Source organism: Phoca vitulina, unplaced genomic scaffold (assembly GCF_004348235.1).
Source record: "Phoca vitulina isolate PV1807 unplaced genomic scaffold, GSC_HSeal_1.0 scaffold30, whole genome shotgun sequence".
In the NCBI taxonomy this organism is placed as follows: domain Eukaryota; kingdom Metazoa; phylum Chordata; class Mammalia; order Carnivora; family Phocidae; genus Phoca; species Phoca vitulina.
The window spans coordinates 10,453,113-10,467,990 of record NW_022589733.1 but is presented as its reverse complement, the minus strand read 5'-3'; the positions used below and the strand labels follow the sequence as shown (position 1 = coordinate 10,467,990).

Below are 14,878 nucleotides of genomic sequence, written 5' to 3'. Positions count from 1 at the left end.
GTCCAATTTCTGTACTAAATATCAAGAGTAATTAGGTACCAACTTTAAAATAAATTAAAAAAAAAAAATCAAATGGAAATTCCAGATCTGGGAAATCCAAGAATTGAACTTTAAGAACTCAATGCGGGGGAGGGGCACCTGGGTGGCTCAGTCGGTTAAGCATCCGACTCTTGATTTCGGCTCAGGTCATGATCTCAGGGTCGTGAGACTGAGCCGCCCATTGGGATTCTCTCTCTCCCTCTGCCCCTCCCCACTTAAAAAAAAGAAGAACTCAATAGATTAAGTCACATTTGACTGGCTTACCAGATTTGACACAGATAGAGGGTCATGAATTGAAAGAAGGGTGAATAGAAAATATCCAATTGAAGCATAGAAAGAAAATACAGAAAAGAGCATGAGAAATCGACTATGGAATATGGAAGAAAGGAAAGAAAGGAAAGAAAGAAAGAAAGAAATGGAGTCTAACCTGCATGTAATTTGAAGCCCAGAAAGAGAGGAGGAATAGATTGAAGCAAAGGAAGTATGTGAAAAGACAATGGCCATGGATTTTCCAAAATTAAAGAGATATCACATCACAGACTCTAGGAACATTATGAACACCGAGTAGGAAAAATACTAATAAAACCACAACTCAGCACATCTTACTCAAATTGCTGGAAGATGAAGACCTAGAGAAAATCTCAGAAAGCACTGCTGGTGGGGGTGAGAACACATCTCCTTTACAAAAAGAGCTAAAAGAGTCAAAGCCAACCCCTCAACTGAAATGATGGAAGACACAAAACAATGAAAATGGAACAACATCTTCTATTTATTTATTTTTTAAAAGATTTTATTTATTTGAGAGATAGAGAGCACAAGCAGAGGGAGCAGCAGTCAGAGGGAGAGGGAGAAGCAGACTCCCCACTGAGCAGGGAGCCCGATGTGGGGCTTGATCCCAGGACCCCGGGATCATGACCTGAGCTGAAGGCAGACACTTAACCGACTGAGCCACCCAGGTGCCCTAGAATGACATCTTTTAAAAAGGCCTGAAATAACTGCAAATCTAAAATTCTATACCCAGTGAAAATATCCTTTAAAAGCAAAGGGGAAATAAAGGCATTTTCACACAGGAAATGTGCAGAAAGTTAACAGAGCAAGCCCAAGACTGCCCTCCTTAGAAGGGTCTGCTTGCAAGGTTGGTCCTTGGTGGGTGTCCTGGAACCTGGGTTTCAGGAGGGTTCCCACTATTCTCAGAATGGATACGAGTGTCTCATTGTGCTTAAACAGTTTGCACAATGTGGTTTATGTGGAATACCTGCTTTTCTTCTGGGAGCCTGGACTCTTGGTATATGTTAGGTAGAGTGCCTATGTAACTAGCTCTCAATAAGACCTTGGGTACTGAGTCTCTAATGAGCTTCCCTGGTACACTAATATTTCACACATGTGGTCATAATGCATTATTGGAGAAATTCAGTGCATCCTGTGTCTCCACTGGGACAGGACTCTTGGAAGCTTGTGTCCAGCTTTCTGCAAACTTCATCCCACATACCCTTTCCCTTTGCTGATTTTACTCTGTATCCTTTTATTGTATTAAAATTTAAACATAAGAATGACTGTATGCTGAGTCCTTTGAGTTCTCTTAGTGAATCATCAAACCTGGGGTTGGTCTTGGGGACCCCTTGTACAGACAGAAATGGAGAATTTATCACCAGAAGACACAGAGTAAGGAAATCTTGAAGGGAGAATGAAAATGATCCCAGGAAGAAATAAGGAAATGCAGGACACAAAGTAAAAAATAGGAAGGCGGGGCGCCTGGGTGGCTCAGTTGGTTAAGCGACTGCCTTCGGCTCAGGTCATGATCCTGGAGTCCCGGGATCGAGTCCCGCATCGGGCTCCCTGCTCGGCGGGGAGTCTGCTTCTCCCTCTGACCCTCCCCCATCTCAAGCTCTCTCTCTCTCTCTCATTCTCTCTCCCAAATAAATAAATAAATAAAATCTTAAAAAAAAAAAAAAAATAGGAAGGCAAAAGTAAACACAAATATATCAATAATTAAATTAAATGTAAACAAATTAAATACACCAATTGGAAAATTGTCTAACCGAATAAAACCAAAACCCAACTATCTGCTGCTTAAAAGAGATATATCTTAAATATAAAGAAACAGAAAGGTTGAAAAAATGCCATGCAAATAGTAGTCAAAAGAAAGGAGCATACTAGAGATAAAGGGGACATCTGACAATAACAAAAGGATCGTCATATCCACAAGAAAAAGATAGGTATCTGTCTAAACTGACAGAAGTAAAAGGAGAAACAGACGAATCCATAATCATAGCGGGAGACTTTGGCATATCTCTTTAGATAAATAATAGCAAAAAAAACCCAGTAAAATTATAGAAGACCTCAACAAAACAAATAGCAAACTTGACCTAACTTACATTATTTATCACACACCATGACTTCATAACACACATCTGTTCAAGTGCATATAGAATGGCTAAATGGATTTTATGCTGCAGTATAAAACAAGCCTTAACTTTCAAATGACTGAAATTTTTCAGACTACATTCTCTGGCCATAGTGGAATGAATTAAACTAGAAATCAAAAATAAAAAAGATGAAGAGCGAAATCCCAACATGTTTGGAATTAAGCACTGGTCTTCTAAATAATCATGAGTCAAAGAAGAAATCACAATGGAAATTAGAAATTATTTTGAACTCACTGATATGAAAATAAAACATAACAAATCAAAACTTGTGGAATGCAGTTAAAGCTGTGCTCAGAGGAAATGTAGAGCTAAAAAATGCATAAAGGAAGGCTGAAAAATCAATGACCCGGGGACCCATCTCAAAATGCATGGGCAGGATTGTGGGGGGTGGGAAACAATACAAAATTAAGCCCAAAGAAAGTAGCAGGAAAGAACTAATTATAAGAACTTAATGACTTAGAAAACAAAGGTACAAAGAAGAAAACTGACAGAGCTATAAGTTAGTTCTTTTAAAAGACTAATAAAACAGATGAACATATGGGAGGGGGAAAAAAAGAGAGAGAGAGAAGGAAACAAACCAAAACAGATTCTTAAGGACAGGGAACAAACTGAGGGTTGATGGAGGGAGGTAGGTGGGGGGGTGGGCTAGATGGGGGATGGGCATTAAGGAGGGCACTTGTTGTGACGAGCACCGGGTACTGTATGTAAGTGATGAATCACTGAATTCTACTCCTGAAACTAATATTGCACTGTGTGTTAACTAACTAGAATTTAAATAAAATTTTGAAGAAAAAAAGTAAAAGACTAATGCATTTGATACACTCCTAGCAAGGCTAATGAAAGGAGCATAATTTCTCCATATCAAGAATAAAAACCAAGACACCAATATAATCCTACAGATTAAAGAAAGATAGAAAGATATTTTGAACATTATACCGTTACATTTGGAAATTTATATGAAATCGTCAAATTCCTAGGGGAGAAAACAATGTACCAAGAGAAACACAGGAAGAAACAGAAAATCTGAATAGTCCTACATCTAGGAATGAAATTAAATATATCATTAAAAACCTTCCTACACAAATCTCCCACACAGAAGAATTCCAAATAATTTATGTAGACACTCTGCCCTCAAAGAAATAGAGCATAACTCCCCATTCCTTATGTGAGGCTGTGCATAATGACTCCCTCCCAAAGAGAACAGTATGGAAAGGTGGAAAAAAGTAACTTTTTTTTTTTTTTTGCGAAGGAGAGAGCAGGGGAGAAAGAGAGACAGAGGTGGGGAGGGGCAGAGGGAGAGGGAGAGAATCCTAAGCAGGCTCCACTCCGAGCACAGAGCCCAACTCTGGGCTCAATCCCATGACCCTGAGATCATGATCTGAGCCGAAATCAAGAGTTGGATGCTTAACCAGCTGAGCCACCCAAGCGCCCTGGAAAAAAGTAACTTTATGGTGAAGAATCCTGACAAACACTACCTCAGCCAGGTGATCGAGGTTCCTATCAATGTGATAAGCCATGCCGACAGTATGCGCCCTTGATATGATGCCATAAAAATGGCACTTTACCTCTGTGATCTTCCTCAAAAACCGTCACTGCAGTCTGACCATGATGGAAACATCAGACAAATCCCAACTGAGGAACATTCCACAAATTATCTGACCAGCACCCCACAAAACTGTCATGGTCATTAAAAACAAGGAAAATCTGATGAACTGTCACAGCCAAGAGCAGCCTAAGGAGATGGGATACTAAATGCAATGGGGTGGCCTGGATGGAATCCCGGAACACAAAAAGGACATTTGGTAAAACGAAGGCAATATGAATAAAGTATGGGCAGCACATCTCTGTTCAGCAGTATGTACGAGAACAAAATCCTTATCTACTATAATGCAAAGCCCAGAAATGATGTCTTAATTTTTTAAGACAAGAAAACAAGCTTAAGACTATTATTTAGAAACACAGAGGCAAATCCTAAAGAAACTATTTAAAAAGTCGACAGACTGGGTGGAGCAAGGAAAAGTGGGGGAAAGCAAGGCAGGGCCCACTATTTTTTGTTATACATTTGTTGGTACCATTTGACCTTTAAAACTTTGTATATGCAGGGGCGCCTGGGTGGCTCAGTCGTTAAGCGTGTGCCTTCGGCTCAGGTCATGATCCCGGGGTCCTGGGGTCCTGGGATGGAGCCCCGCATCGGGCTCCCTGCTCGGCGGGAAGCCTGCTTCTCCCTCTCCCACTCCCCCTGCTCGTGTTCCCTCTCTCGCTGTGTCTCTCTCTGTCAAATAAATAAATAAAATCTTAAAAAAAAAAAAAACTTTGTACATGCATTACTTTGATAAAAACTAAAACAAACACGCCAAACTAACACACCCTTCCAAACAAAATGTAGGTTAAAGAGGAGGTAACAAAATAACCATGACGAGCCCGTTCCTGGGACCGACGTGCGTGTGAAGTCCCACAGCTCCAGGCTCCAATCCCAAGTTCACCATTTGCAGTGGGACCCTGGGCAAGGTACACAACCTTTCTGAGCTTCAGATTCCTAGTGCGTAACCCTATCTAACTATGGGGTCGTTGAAGGATTAAAGGGGTAACAGATGGGAAAATTTCCTCCCCCACCCCATCCACGCCGGCACTAAAGCCCTCGGTAGACAGTTGCCGATACCGTCATCATTGCGCAGGAATCAATCTAGCAATTTGCGGTTCCCAGACGTATCAGAAGCCAAACAGGCTCAGAACCCCGATCCTGAAGCGGTTAGTAGTAGCCAATCCTTAAGCCTTCGACACAGGACGGGGCGGCTGGGGGCACTGTTCAATTTGGACAGTTTCAAAAATGAAATGAGACCACCTAGCATAAATTTGGTTTCACACAGGAGGCGAAAGCTAAGAAACCACTTCAGCGCACTGAGACCCGCCAATAAAACTCGTGTGTACGTACAGCCCAGCTTCCCCCTAAACCGACAAATCCCAAGAGGCAGCGCGGGTCGGGCGCGGCCGCGAGGCCCACCGGGAATTGTAGTCTTTTCAGGTGGAACCCGCGCCTAAAGGATTACCTGAGGGATCGCGTGGTCAGTCTCGGCCCCTCCGCTCCGCTCCAGGAAGAAAGCGCCGAGGCGAGGCATGGGGGTCTCTGTGCGCACCGGGAGCTTCTCGTGGGACATCAGGATGTCGTCCAAGGACAGAAAGTTTTCCTCAGGCCCCAGCGCACCCGACTCCACCCGGAAATAAGCCTCGGACATGGCAGCGGCGGCGGCTTGAACTTCTCCGCTTCCACTAGTGGGATGCCGGAAGTCCGGGATGTAAAAGCCTGAAAAAGCGGACGCAGGTCAGGGTTGTGAAAGGTGTGGGGTTTGCTGCGGCCGCCAGGCTGGATTGAAAATTTTCCCGCTCCGGGGACGGGCCAGACCGGAGCAATCGATCCCGGAGGGTTTGCCCAGGCAGAAGCAATCGACAACCTGCGGACTTGGTCCCACGTGATCAGGGGCGGGGCGCAGTACCCCACCCGCCCCCGGAAGATTTCTTCCGCGCGGAGTGTGAGCTCAGTGTGGGAGCCTTAAAAAGGAGCTGGAAATGCCCATTGAAGTTGCTGGATGCATTTGTACTAGATTGTTTATGTGGTCCTTTAAATGTTTACATGAAGTTAAAAACACTGCAACACATTTGGGGTCTCATAAAAGGGCATCATTGTGGTCTCCGTCTAAGGCTTGATCAAGTCAGACCTATTTTCTACAAAACAAAACCTCCAGCACTAGACCCAGAGAGTTATGGACTATTTGTAGTATTTTGGCATGGGTAAGGGATGGAGTAGGAGGAGAGAGGGGGAAAGCACTGGGCTATGTCTGGCTCACGAAGGTCCTGAGTTTACTTCAGGGCCTCCCAGTTCACCTTACCATCCGCCGGAAATCTCCTTTCATGGCCTTAATTTGAACCTTAAAAGAGGAAATCTGATTGGCCCAGTTTGTCTTTTTGAAGAAGGTCGTAACAGTCATATGTTGCCTGCTACCCTATATATTGGATGGGTTCCCGTGTCAGGTGCAATCGCTTGTCTAGTTGGGGGAAAGGGGTAGGGAAGGGATCATGGTTATGTGAAAATTAATAAAGAGAAACCTCACTAAGATGGAGTTGGGAGATTCAGCAGGGGGAGCTCTCATGCCCTACCACTCTTTGCCAATTACAAATCCAACAGGGAGAGAAGGACCTTGCACATGGATACAATTTTACTACCTTAGCAAGAGGAAGAAAGGTTTTCTTTCTTCCAAAGGCCCAGCCAATGAGAAACAGCCACAACTCAGCCAATGAGAAGCCACTGTACGTTGAACTCCTGTTTTACTCTAATGGACTTCTTTATAACAGCTTCCCCAAGTGCCCCTCTCCTCCATAAATGAGCCAAGTCTCATGTGTTCTCTGATCTTGTCTTTGGTTTTGCCATAGGTTGCTTGCGCTGGATGGCCATTCTCTGCTATTTCCAAATAAACCTATTTTTGCTGGTAAAATAACTGGCAGTTTTATGTTTACGGTTTATAGTTACATGCTACCAGACTTGGTAGCTCTTCAGTCACAGGTGTGGGCAGTGGCAGTGTTGAGAGATGCGCTGTAGAACTTCATACAGAAGGGCATTTTCTGGGGTTAGTAGAGCTATGAGCAAAGGGTTCATGGGAAGGGAGATGTGTATTAATCATGTTTCTTATTCCCTGCTTTTTAAGATGCTGTGACATCTTGGGAATTTAGCCCCCCCCGGGCCCAGGAGCTGTCCTCTTTGGGTGAGCTAATTCCTAGAGTAACAAACAACTTGTCTGTGAACACACTTTCTGTTAATCAAACAGTCAAAAGCAATACCTGGCAACTAATTGGATATAGGAAGTGAAGGGCAGAGAGGGGTCAAAGGTGATTCAAGTTTTTAACCTGGTTGACCAAGTGGATGGAGATGTCACTAACAGAAATACAGAGCACAGGAATATGGGCAATTTGGGGTAACAGATGAGTTGGTATGGCACTTACGATGGAGTCTAGGAGCCTCTAGACAGGTAGGTCTGCAGCCCTGCGGAGAAACCACCTTAAACCTTCAGTTAAGGTTCTATTTAGAGGTAGTTACAGGAGAGCCTTTAAATTTATCATATTTTAAATGTTCAGTTTGCTACACTATCCGATGTAAAAGTAAACATAATTCATAGTCAATATTTATAATTTCATGAAATGACTGTAGGGTCAATACAGTGAATATGTTAATTTGTCTAATTGAAGGCAATGCAGGTTATTTACTGACAAGGCCAGTAAGCTATTTTTGATGTTGAAACCGTTAAGATGGATGATTAATGATTTATCAGTGCCAAGAAAGGCATTATTTTTGTACAGAGACCATTGGCTCTAAACCAAAAAATACCACAGCTATTTTAATACTAAAGTAACAGGCCAGTGTTTAAGATAAAACCAGATTACCTTGTTTTTCTTCCATGATGTCTTGGCTCACCATGAAACTCATTCACTGCTTGTGTATTTTTGCTCTGTTTAATCTATCCTCTTTTTGAACTACTGAGTAAGCCAGAAAAAGTGAAATTAAAGTTTGAGCTTATGATGCTAAACAATTGCATTAATTCACTTGACACAAGTGGTACATAGTTTGTCAAATATAGATCTGTTTATAGCCTATATTTTAAGAGCCAGGAATGTTTCTTTTCTCTCCAAAAGCTTATGTTCCTTACTACCCAGCCAATCAATCTATGAACCAGAATTGCACTAGACAGAATTTCAGCATATTTATGATATTCAGAGTGTGTTCAATGTATTTACCTTATACAGAATTTCAGTATTCCAAAGGTGTCTGCTGGATCCCTGAAAAAAAAAAAAAATACTAACTTTCCCAGTGTCATCAAGATTGCAGAGTCCTAGAACCGTGGGACACATACAGACTTTAGATCAGCAAAACCAAAAGCAACTTTAAATCTTTTTTTTTTTTTTATACTGGTTCTTTCTAAATTTCTTCCTCTGAGTGGGGAGACCGTGACGCAAGTGACAGAAATCCAGATCCGGGGGATGGGGGAGGATCTATGGAGGGATTAAAAAAAAAGAAGAAGAAATATATTGGACTCCATCCTTCCAGCTGCTTCCTAGGTCAAAAGTTCTAGGGTTTTTCTTTATTCATCTCCCCTTATACTCTATAACTGGTCCATCAGCAATCTGATTATTTCTCATCACTGTGGTCCACACCAACATCATCTCTTGCATGGATTTTTGCAACAGTTTCCTGTCTAGTCTTGCCTCTGCCCATGACCTCCTTATGGTTGAAAGCTGCAGGCACACTGATTTCTCAGGGCTTGGCACTGTCTGTTTCCACCCCCTGGATTGCCTTTCTCTTGGATTTCCACGTGGGTGGTCCCTTTCAGGTCTTTGTATTCAAAAGTCACCTTCTCAGTGAGGCCTCCCTCACCACCTTATCCAAAATTTTAGCCCTCCCTGACTGACCCTCTCTCTCTCTCTCTCTCTTTTTTTTTTCCCTTTAGGACTATCACTCTCTTATGTTCTATATATATTACTTTTTTAACTTGTTTCGTATCCGTCACCCCTACTTGAACATTAGCTCCACGAGGGCAGGGATTCCTGGGGTGTATTTTTTTTTTAATTTTTTTTTTTAAAGATTTTATTTATTTATTTGAGAGAGAGAGAATGAGAGACAGAGAGCATGAGAGGGAGGAGGGTCAGAGGGAGAAGCAGACTCCCTGCCGAGCAGGGAGCCCGATGCGGGACTCGATCCTGGGACTCCAGGATCATGACCTGAGCCAAAGGCAGTCGCTTAACCAACTGAGCCACCCAGGCGCCCCTGAGGTGTATTTTTAATTACTATATCCCTACTTCCTCGTGCATATTACGCACTTCATAAATATTTGTTGAATGAATTAGTGGTTCTTTATTTAGAGTGGTGATATTATTTTCCTTTAAAACATTAAGCAAAAAACAATGAATCAATCTTAAGTAAATAATAGTACATGTGGTATGCACATATTATGAAAGTCACAAAGGGTAGTAGTGAAACACGGAGAACACTGAATTAAAGTGGTAAAAAAAATAGGGGTGCCTGGGTGGCTCAGTCAGTTAAGCATCCGACTCTTGATTTTGGCTCAGGTCGTGATCTCCCCAAATCGGGCTCCATGCTCAGCAGGGAGTCTGCTTGAGATTCTCTCGCTCTCCCGCTGCCCCTCTCCCCACTCATGCACACACACTTTCTCTCTAAAATAAATAATCTTTTTTTAAAAAAAATGGTAAAAATAGTTTGCCAAGGTACAGATTAGGTTGCATAATCTTCTAGATTCGTGAACTTAAGTTGAAACTCATTGGTTGAGCTCCCCTGATTTAAAGTTGTTGAAGTTTTGGTAGAACTATACTGAATTTTACCTTCACGCCAACTGTAAATATGGAATGTGTAAGCAAAAGGAGCGAACAGGACTTAAAATGGCTTAGCCCCCTACCCATGGAACATTTCCAGCAACCGTTTATACTTAACTGCTGTGTGACTTCTGGAATCCAACAGGCCTGGATAGAGTCCTACTTGCACCACTTCAGTTGGCTTTGTGACCTTGGAGAAGTTACCTATCTGAAGCTTAGTTTTTGCACCTGTAAAATGGGGACAATAATGGTAGGAGTGGAATGAATGAGCCAATATACGCAGAGCACTTAGCTCAGGGCCTGGCCCATACATAGCAAGGGCTCAGTAAATGTCCTTCTCACCATCATTATTCAGATGTGTCTGTTCACTGCTGTGTCCTCTGCACCTCAAATAACACCTGGCACATAGCACACACTCTGAGGCTCAAGGCTATCATCATTCATTATTATCCTCATCGATCTAGGCTTGGCTACACTTGCCTCCCCGGCAATTCACATTTCCAAATGGACTTGTAGAGGAAGATCGGTATTCTTCAACTTTTTTCCGCGAAGATTCAGATACAACTTATCTCCTCTGAGTTCAAATTATTAAAGGGTTTTTTTTTTTTCGTATTTTGAAATTACAGTACTATGTTTGAAATTTTATTATGTAAGGTTAATGGATTTAAATCACTGGAGCTCATTTTTACATAATTTAAATGTTCTTTTGGTTGAGCTATTTCTTGAGCACTGCTCCAAAACGCCTTCAATGAGATCAAAATAAACTGATAGGCATGATGCGAACTTATGTGTGGGTAGTGCCGATTTTAGATTCTTCCCACAGTCTTCAGCAGTACTAGGAGACATTGTAAACCCATCTCATATATCCAGAGAGATTCAGTGTGTGTGTCACCCTCCTAACTTGGCAAAGGAGCAGTGATCACATCGTTATAATTGAGGTACTTGTTTTATCCAACTTTTCTTTTTCTGTATTCCCAGCTCCATAAAAATACCCCTTCCTCACGTTCCTATATTTTCAACTTTTTTTATATATAATTTAATCCATGATCTCATAGCCAGAGTTCCCCTCAGTCCAAAGTGGGTGGAGTGGCAGGTAAATTCATTAGTATGAGAAGAATATGGGGAAGAAGAGCTATCATTTATTCATCGAGATGCTCGGAGGCTGCAGGGCTACTGGTGTGGACATGAAGAAGAATATGACGTGTCCTGGACTGTCTAGGAGGTTGGCGCCCAGTGGAGGAAATAGTAACATGAGTTGATAAAAAGCTATGATAGAACTGTGTCCAAAATATTATGGAATCTCAGAAAGAGTGGTGAATTCTGACCTGGACAGAATAGGGGTTCACGAAGGCTTTACAAAGGAAGGTGCCTAAGAATGGGGCCTCTGGGTGTGAGGAGGACTTTTTTAGCAGGCCCACAGATGTGAGAAGGGGGTCATTCCAGACCCAAGGATCAACTCTGAGCGAAGAGGTAAGATTGTGAAGGTTCAATATGAAAGTTCTTTCCTTTCAAAGGGGCCCCTCCTTTTGCCTTGCATATTCGAGTTAATGGCTCCACCATTCACCTGATTACCTGTATCTATCTGGCAAGGAACAGCAAAATTCAATTCAAACCAGCTTAAACATCAGGGGATTTCTAGACTCCATAACTGGAGAGCCCAGGACTTCATGGTCAGTTGATCCAACAGCCCAAGGGTGTCTCTGGGGATCTATCTTTGCTTTGCTCTGCCTATAGTCAGCTCCAGTGTATGGCTTATTCCCCTGGGGTCACAAAATGTTTGCCAGTTAAGTCAGGCCTACAAGCTTCCTTGTTCTTGTTCAGTTGGGGAGAGCATTCAGTCTGAGCCTTCCAATTGAGAGTTCTGACATTCCCCTTCATTGCCATGTTTAGACCACATGCTCACTCCTGAACCCAAAACTATAGCCAGACCAATGGAATGTGCTAATTAGTATAAGTCAGTCCAAGCCCACCATTAGTGGAGATAGGGTGAGCTTCCCCAAAGCACATGGGCTGCACAATAGGGAAGGTTTGGGGTCAATTCTGGAGTGTTCTTAGGATGGGGGAGGCTGGGTAGGAAACAAATAAATGTGTACTACAATCACTACCCAATCAGGAACCTGGGAGAATTCAGTATTGCTTCCTTTCTTGCTTCCCCATGTCCAACTGGTCAATACATTCTGCTGATTCTACCTTCTTACCATTGCTTTGTCTGTCCAATGGCTTTTGTTCAAGTCCTCATCATTTCTCACCCATACTCTTAAAATCCCTCCTGACTGTTTTTTTCTCTGTCTCTACTCTCTCCTTGCTCCAAAGTTCCTTTGTGCTTCTCTGGCAGTGATCTTCCTGTCCAAAAGATCTGATCCTGTTACTCCCAGCTTACAACCCAAATCACCCCCTGTTGGTTACAGAATAAATTCTAAATTCCTCGTTAAGTCTTAGGTGTCTTCTAAGAACTGTGTATGAGTTTGCTAGGACCACCATAACAAAATACTGCAGACTGGATGGCTTAACCAACAGAAATTTTTCTCATAGGCCTGGAGGCTATAAGTCTAAGATCAAGGTGTCAGCAGGGTTGGTTTCTCCTGAGGCTCTTCTCCTTGGTTTGCAGATGGCCACCTTCTTGCTGTGTCCTCACATGGCTTTTCCTCTGTGCATGCACTCCTTGCTGTCTCTTCCTCTTCTTCTTTTAGTTAAAGATTTTATTTATTTATTTGAGAGAGAGAAAGAGAGAGAGAGAAGAGGAACAGAGGGAGAGGGACAAGCAGACTCCATGGCGAACATGGAGCCTGATGAGGGGCTCGATCTCACGACTCTGAGATCATGACCTGAGCTGAAATCAAGAGTTGGATGCTTAACTGACTGAGCCACCCAGGCGCCCCTCTCTTCCTCCTCTTATACGGATGCCAGTACTATTGGATTAGGGCCCCACCCCTATGACTTTATTTAACCTTAAAGGCCAGGGCTTACTTGCAGAGCACAGAGTAAAATTGGGAGGATGTCAGAAAGATTAGCATGGACCCTTACAAGGATGATGTGAATTTGTGAGGCATTCCATATTTTTCACAGTATTACCCCGTATATTACACGCTAATCACAAAGAGGAAAAGGAACTTTTACAGTGGAGAGATCTGCTAGTCACCACCATACGGAAGGGCTCAAACCTAACATACGAACAGTGGGACAATCTCTGCAGTATGTGTACTGACTCACCTATGATACCAACCTGAATCCAAGCAAGCGTCTAGACGTCACGGGAAATATGGGAGTTGGGTTGGGGGTGGGGGCGCTGTGAGAAAGATACCAAGAGGAAACAAGTAGACAAAGTCAGAATGTGGACCATTCTACAAGGGCACCAACCAATAAAACACTGTTTGGAGGAATCTGGTACCTGACTGTAAGATGTATGTTTATGACCTCAGAAACACAAGATGGTTCTTTGTAATCCACTCAGGTGTACAAAAAGCTCTCTGAGAGTCTTAAGGGCATGATTTATAGCTCCTCTCAGCTAGACAGCAGTGCTTCTAATACAGGTATACCTCATTTTATTGTGCTTTGCAGAGATTGTTGTTTGTTTGTTTTTTTGCAAATTGAAGATTTATGGCAACCCTGCATTAAGCAAGTCTGTTGGTGCCATTCTCCCAACAGCATTTGCTCACTTCATGTCTCTGTGTCACATATTGGTAATTATCACAATATTTCAAATTTTTTCGTTATTATTATATTTGTTACAGTGATCTGTGATCAGTGATTGTGACTTGCTGAAAGCTCAGATGATGGTCAGTATTTTTTAGCAATAAAGTATTTTTTAATTAATACATTCTTTAGATAATGCTATTACACATTTAATAGACTACAGTATAGTGTAAATATAAATGTTCTATGCACTGGGTAACCAAAAAATTCATTTGACTCGCTCTTTTGGGGTGGTCAGAACTGAACCTGTAATATCTCGGAGGTATGCTTCTACTCCTAAGGATGTGGTCCAACAGAAGCTTCACAAGTCACCGAGGATAAGGAAAGGCATCTCTTGAAGAACCTGATCCTGATGTCATAATGGGATGAGATTTTGCAGAAGTCCTGGAAAAGGGTGCGTGTCTTTTGCAAGTGAAAGAAAAGTAAATAATTTGTGGCTGGAGGGCCCAATGGTCTCATGGCAACTTTTAAGACATAGCTTCAACTTTTTAAAATATGGTAGGGCTTTGTGACTAGTTCAAGCAATATGTGATGGAAGTGATGCTCTGTGACTCTGAAGCAAGGTCATAAAAAGTAATGCAGCCTCTGTCCTGTTTACCTAAACACTTGCTTTCAGATGATGAGCATTATATCAGAAAACGGACCACTTTGAGCCATTGTGGTAGAAAGACTCCATGGACATGCTCTGGTGGGCACTCCCAGCTGAGCTCAGCCTTCCAGCCACCCCAACCCAGGTGCTCAGCAGACATGACCATGAAGCCAACTTGGACCCTCCAAACCAGTCCATCTGTCAGCTGAATACCAGCCAGCGACTTCTGTCAACGTTATAGGAAACAGAAGAATTGCTTGACTAGGTCCTGTCTGAATTCGTGATTCACAAAACTGAGATACAAATTGTTGTTTTAAGGGATACCTGGCTGGCTTGGTCAGTAGAGCGTGTGACTCTTGATCTCAGGGTTGTGAGTTCAAGCCCCACGTTGGATGTAGAGATTACTTAAAAATAAATCTTTAAAAAAAATTAAAATTAAAAAAATATTTGTTTAAGCTACTAAGGTTTTAGAATATTTTAAAATTTCTTTCTAGGGGCGCCTGGGTGCCTCAGTCAGTTAAATGTCTGCCTTCGGCTCAGATCATGATCTCAGGGTCCTGGGATCAAGCCCCACATTGGGCTCCCTGCTCAGCGGAGAGCCTGCTTCTCCCTCTCCCTCTGTGTGCATGCTCTCTCTCTCAAAATAATAAATAAATAAAATCTTAAAAAAATAAATAAAAAATAAAGTACTTAGGGTAGTCAAATTCATAGACAAAGCAAGTCAAATGGTGGTGGCCAGGAGCTAAGGGGAGGGGAGAAT

The 14,878-nt window shown here is 42.5% G+C and overlaps 1 protein-coding gene and 1 non-coding gene across 2 annotated transcripts in view; one reads left to right on the top strand and one right to left on the bottom strand.

Annotated features, from left to right (window-relative positions):
- Nucleotides 1-14,878, bottom strand: part of GINS3 (GINS complex subunit 3) — a 61,178-nt gene that overhangs the window by 4,091 nt on the left and 42,209 nt on the right. The window contains exons 4-7 of the mRNA XM_032424527.1: nucleotides 13,047-13,122; nucleotides 9,955-10,064; nucleotides 8,247-8,288; nucleotides 5,513-5,766 (exon numbers count right to left, since the gene is read on the bottom strand). Coding sequence (XP_032280418.1) covers nucleotides 5,513-5,698 — 186 coding nt within the window. The 5' untranslated portion in view covers nucleotides 5,699-5,766; nucleotides 8,247-8,288; nucleotides 9,955-10,064; nucleotides 13,047-13,122. The remainder of the gene's footprint in view (nucleotides 1-5,512; nucleotides 5,767-8,246; nucleotides 8,289-9,954; nucleotides 10,065-13,046; nucleotides 13,123-14,878) is intronic.
- LOC116644788 lies at nucleotides 12,798-12,897 on the top strand. The gene has a single exon (XR_004301824.1). It is a non-coding gene; the product is annotated as a U6 spliceosomal RNA (small nuclear RNA).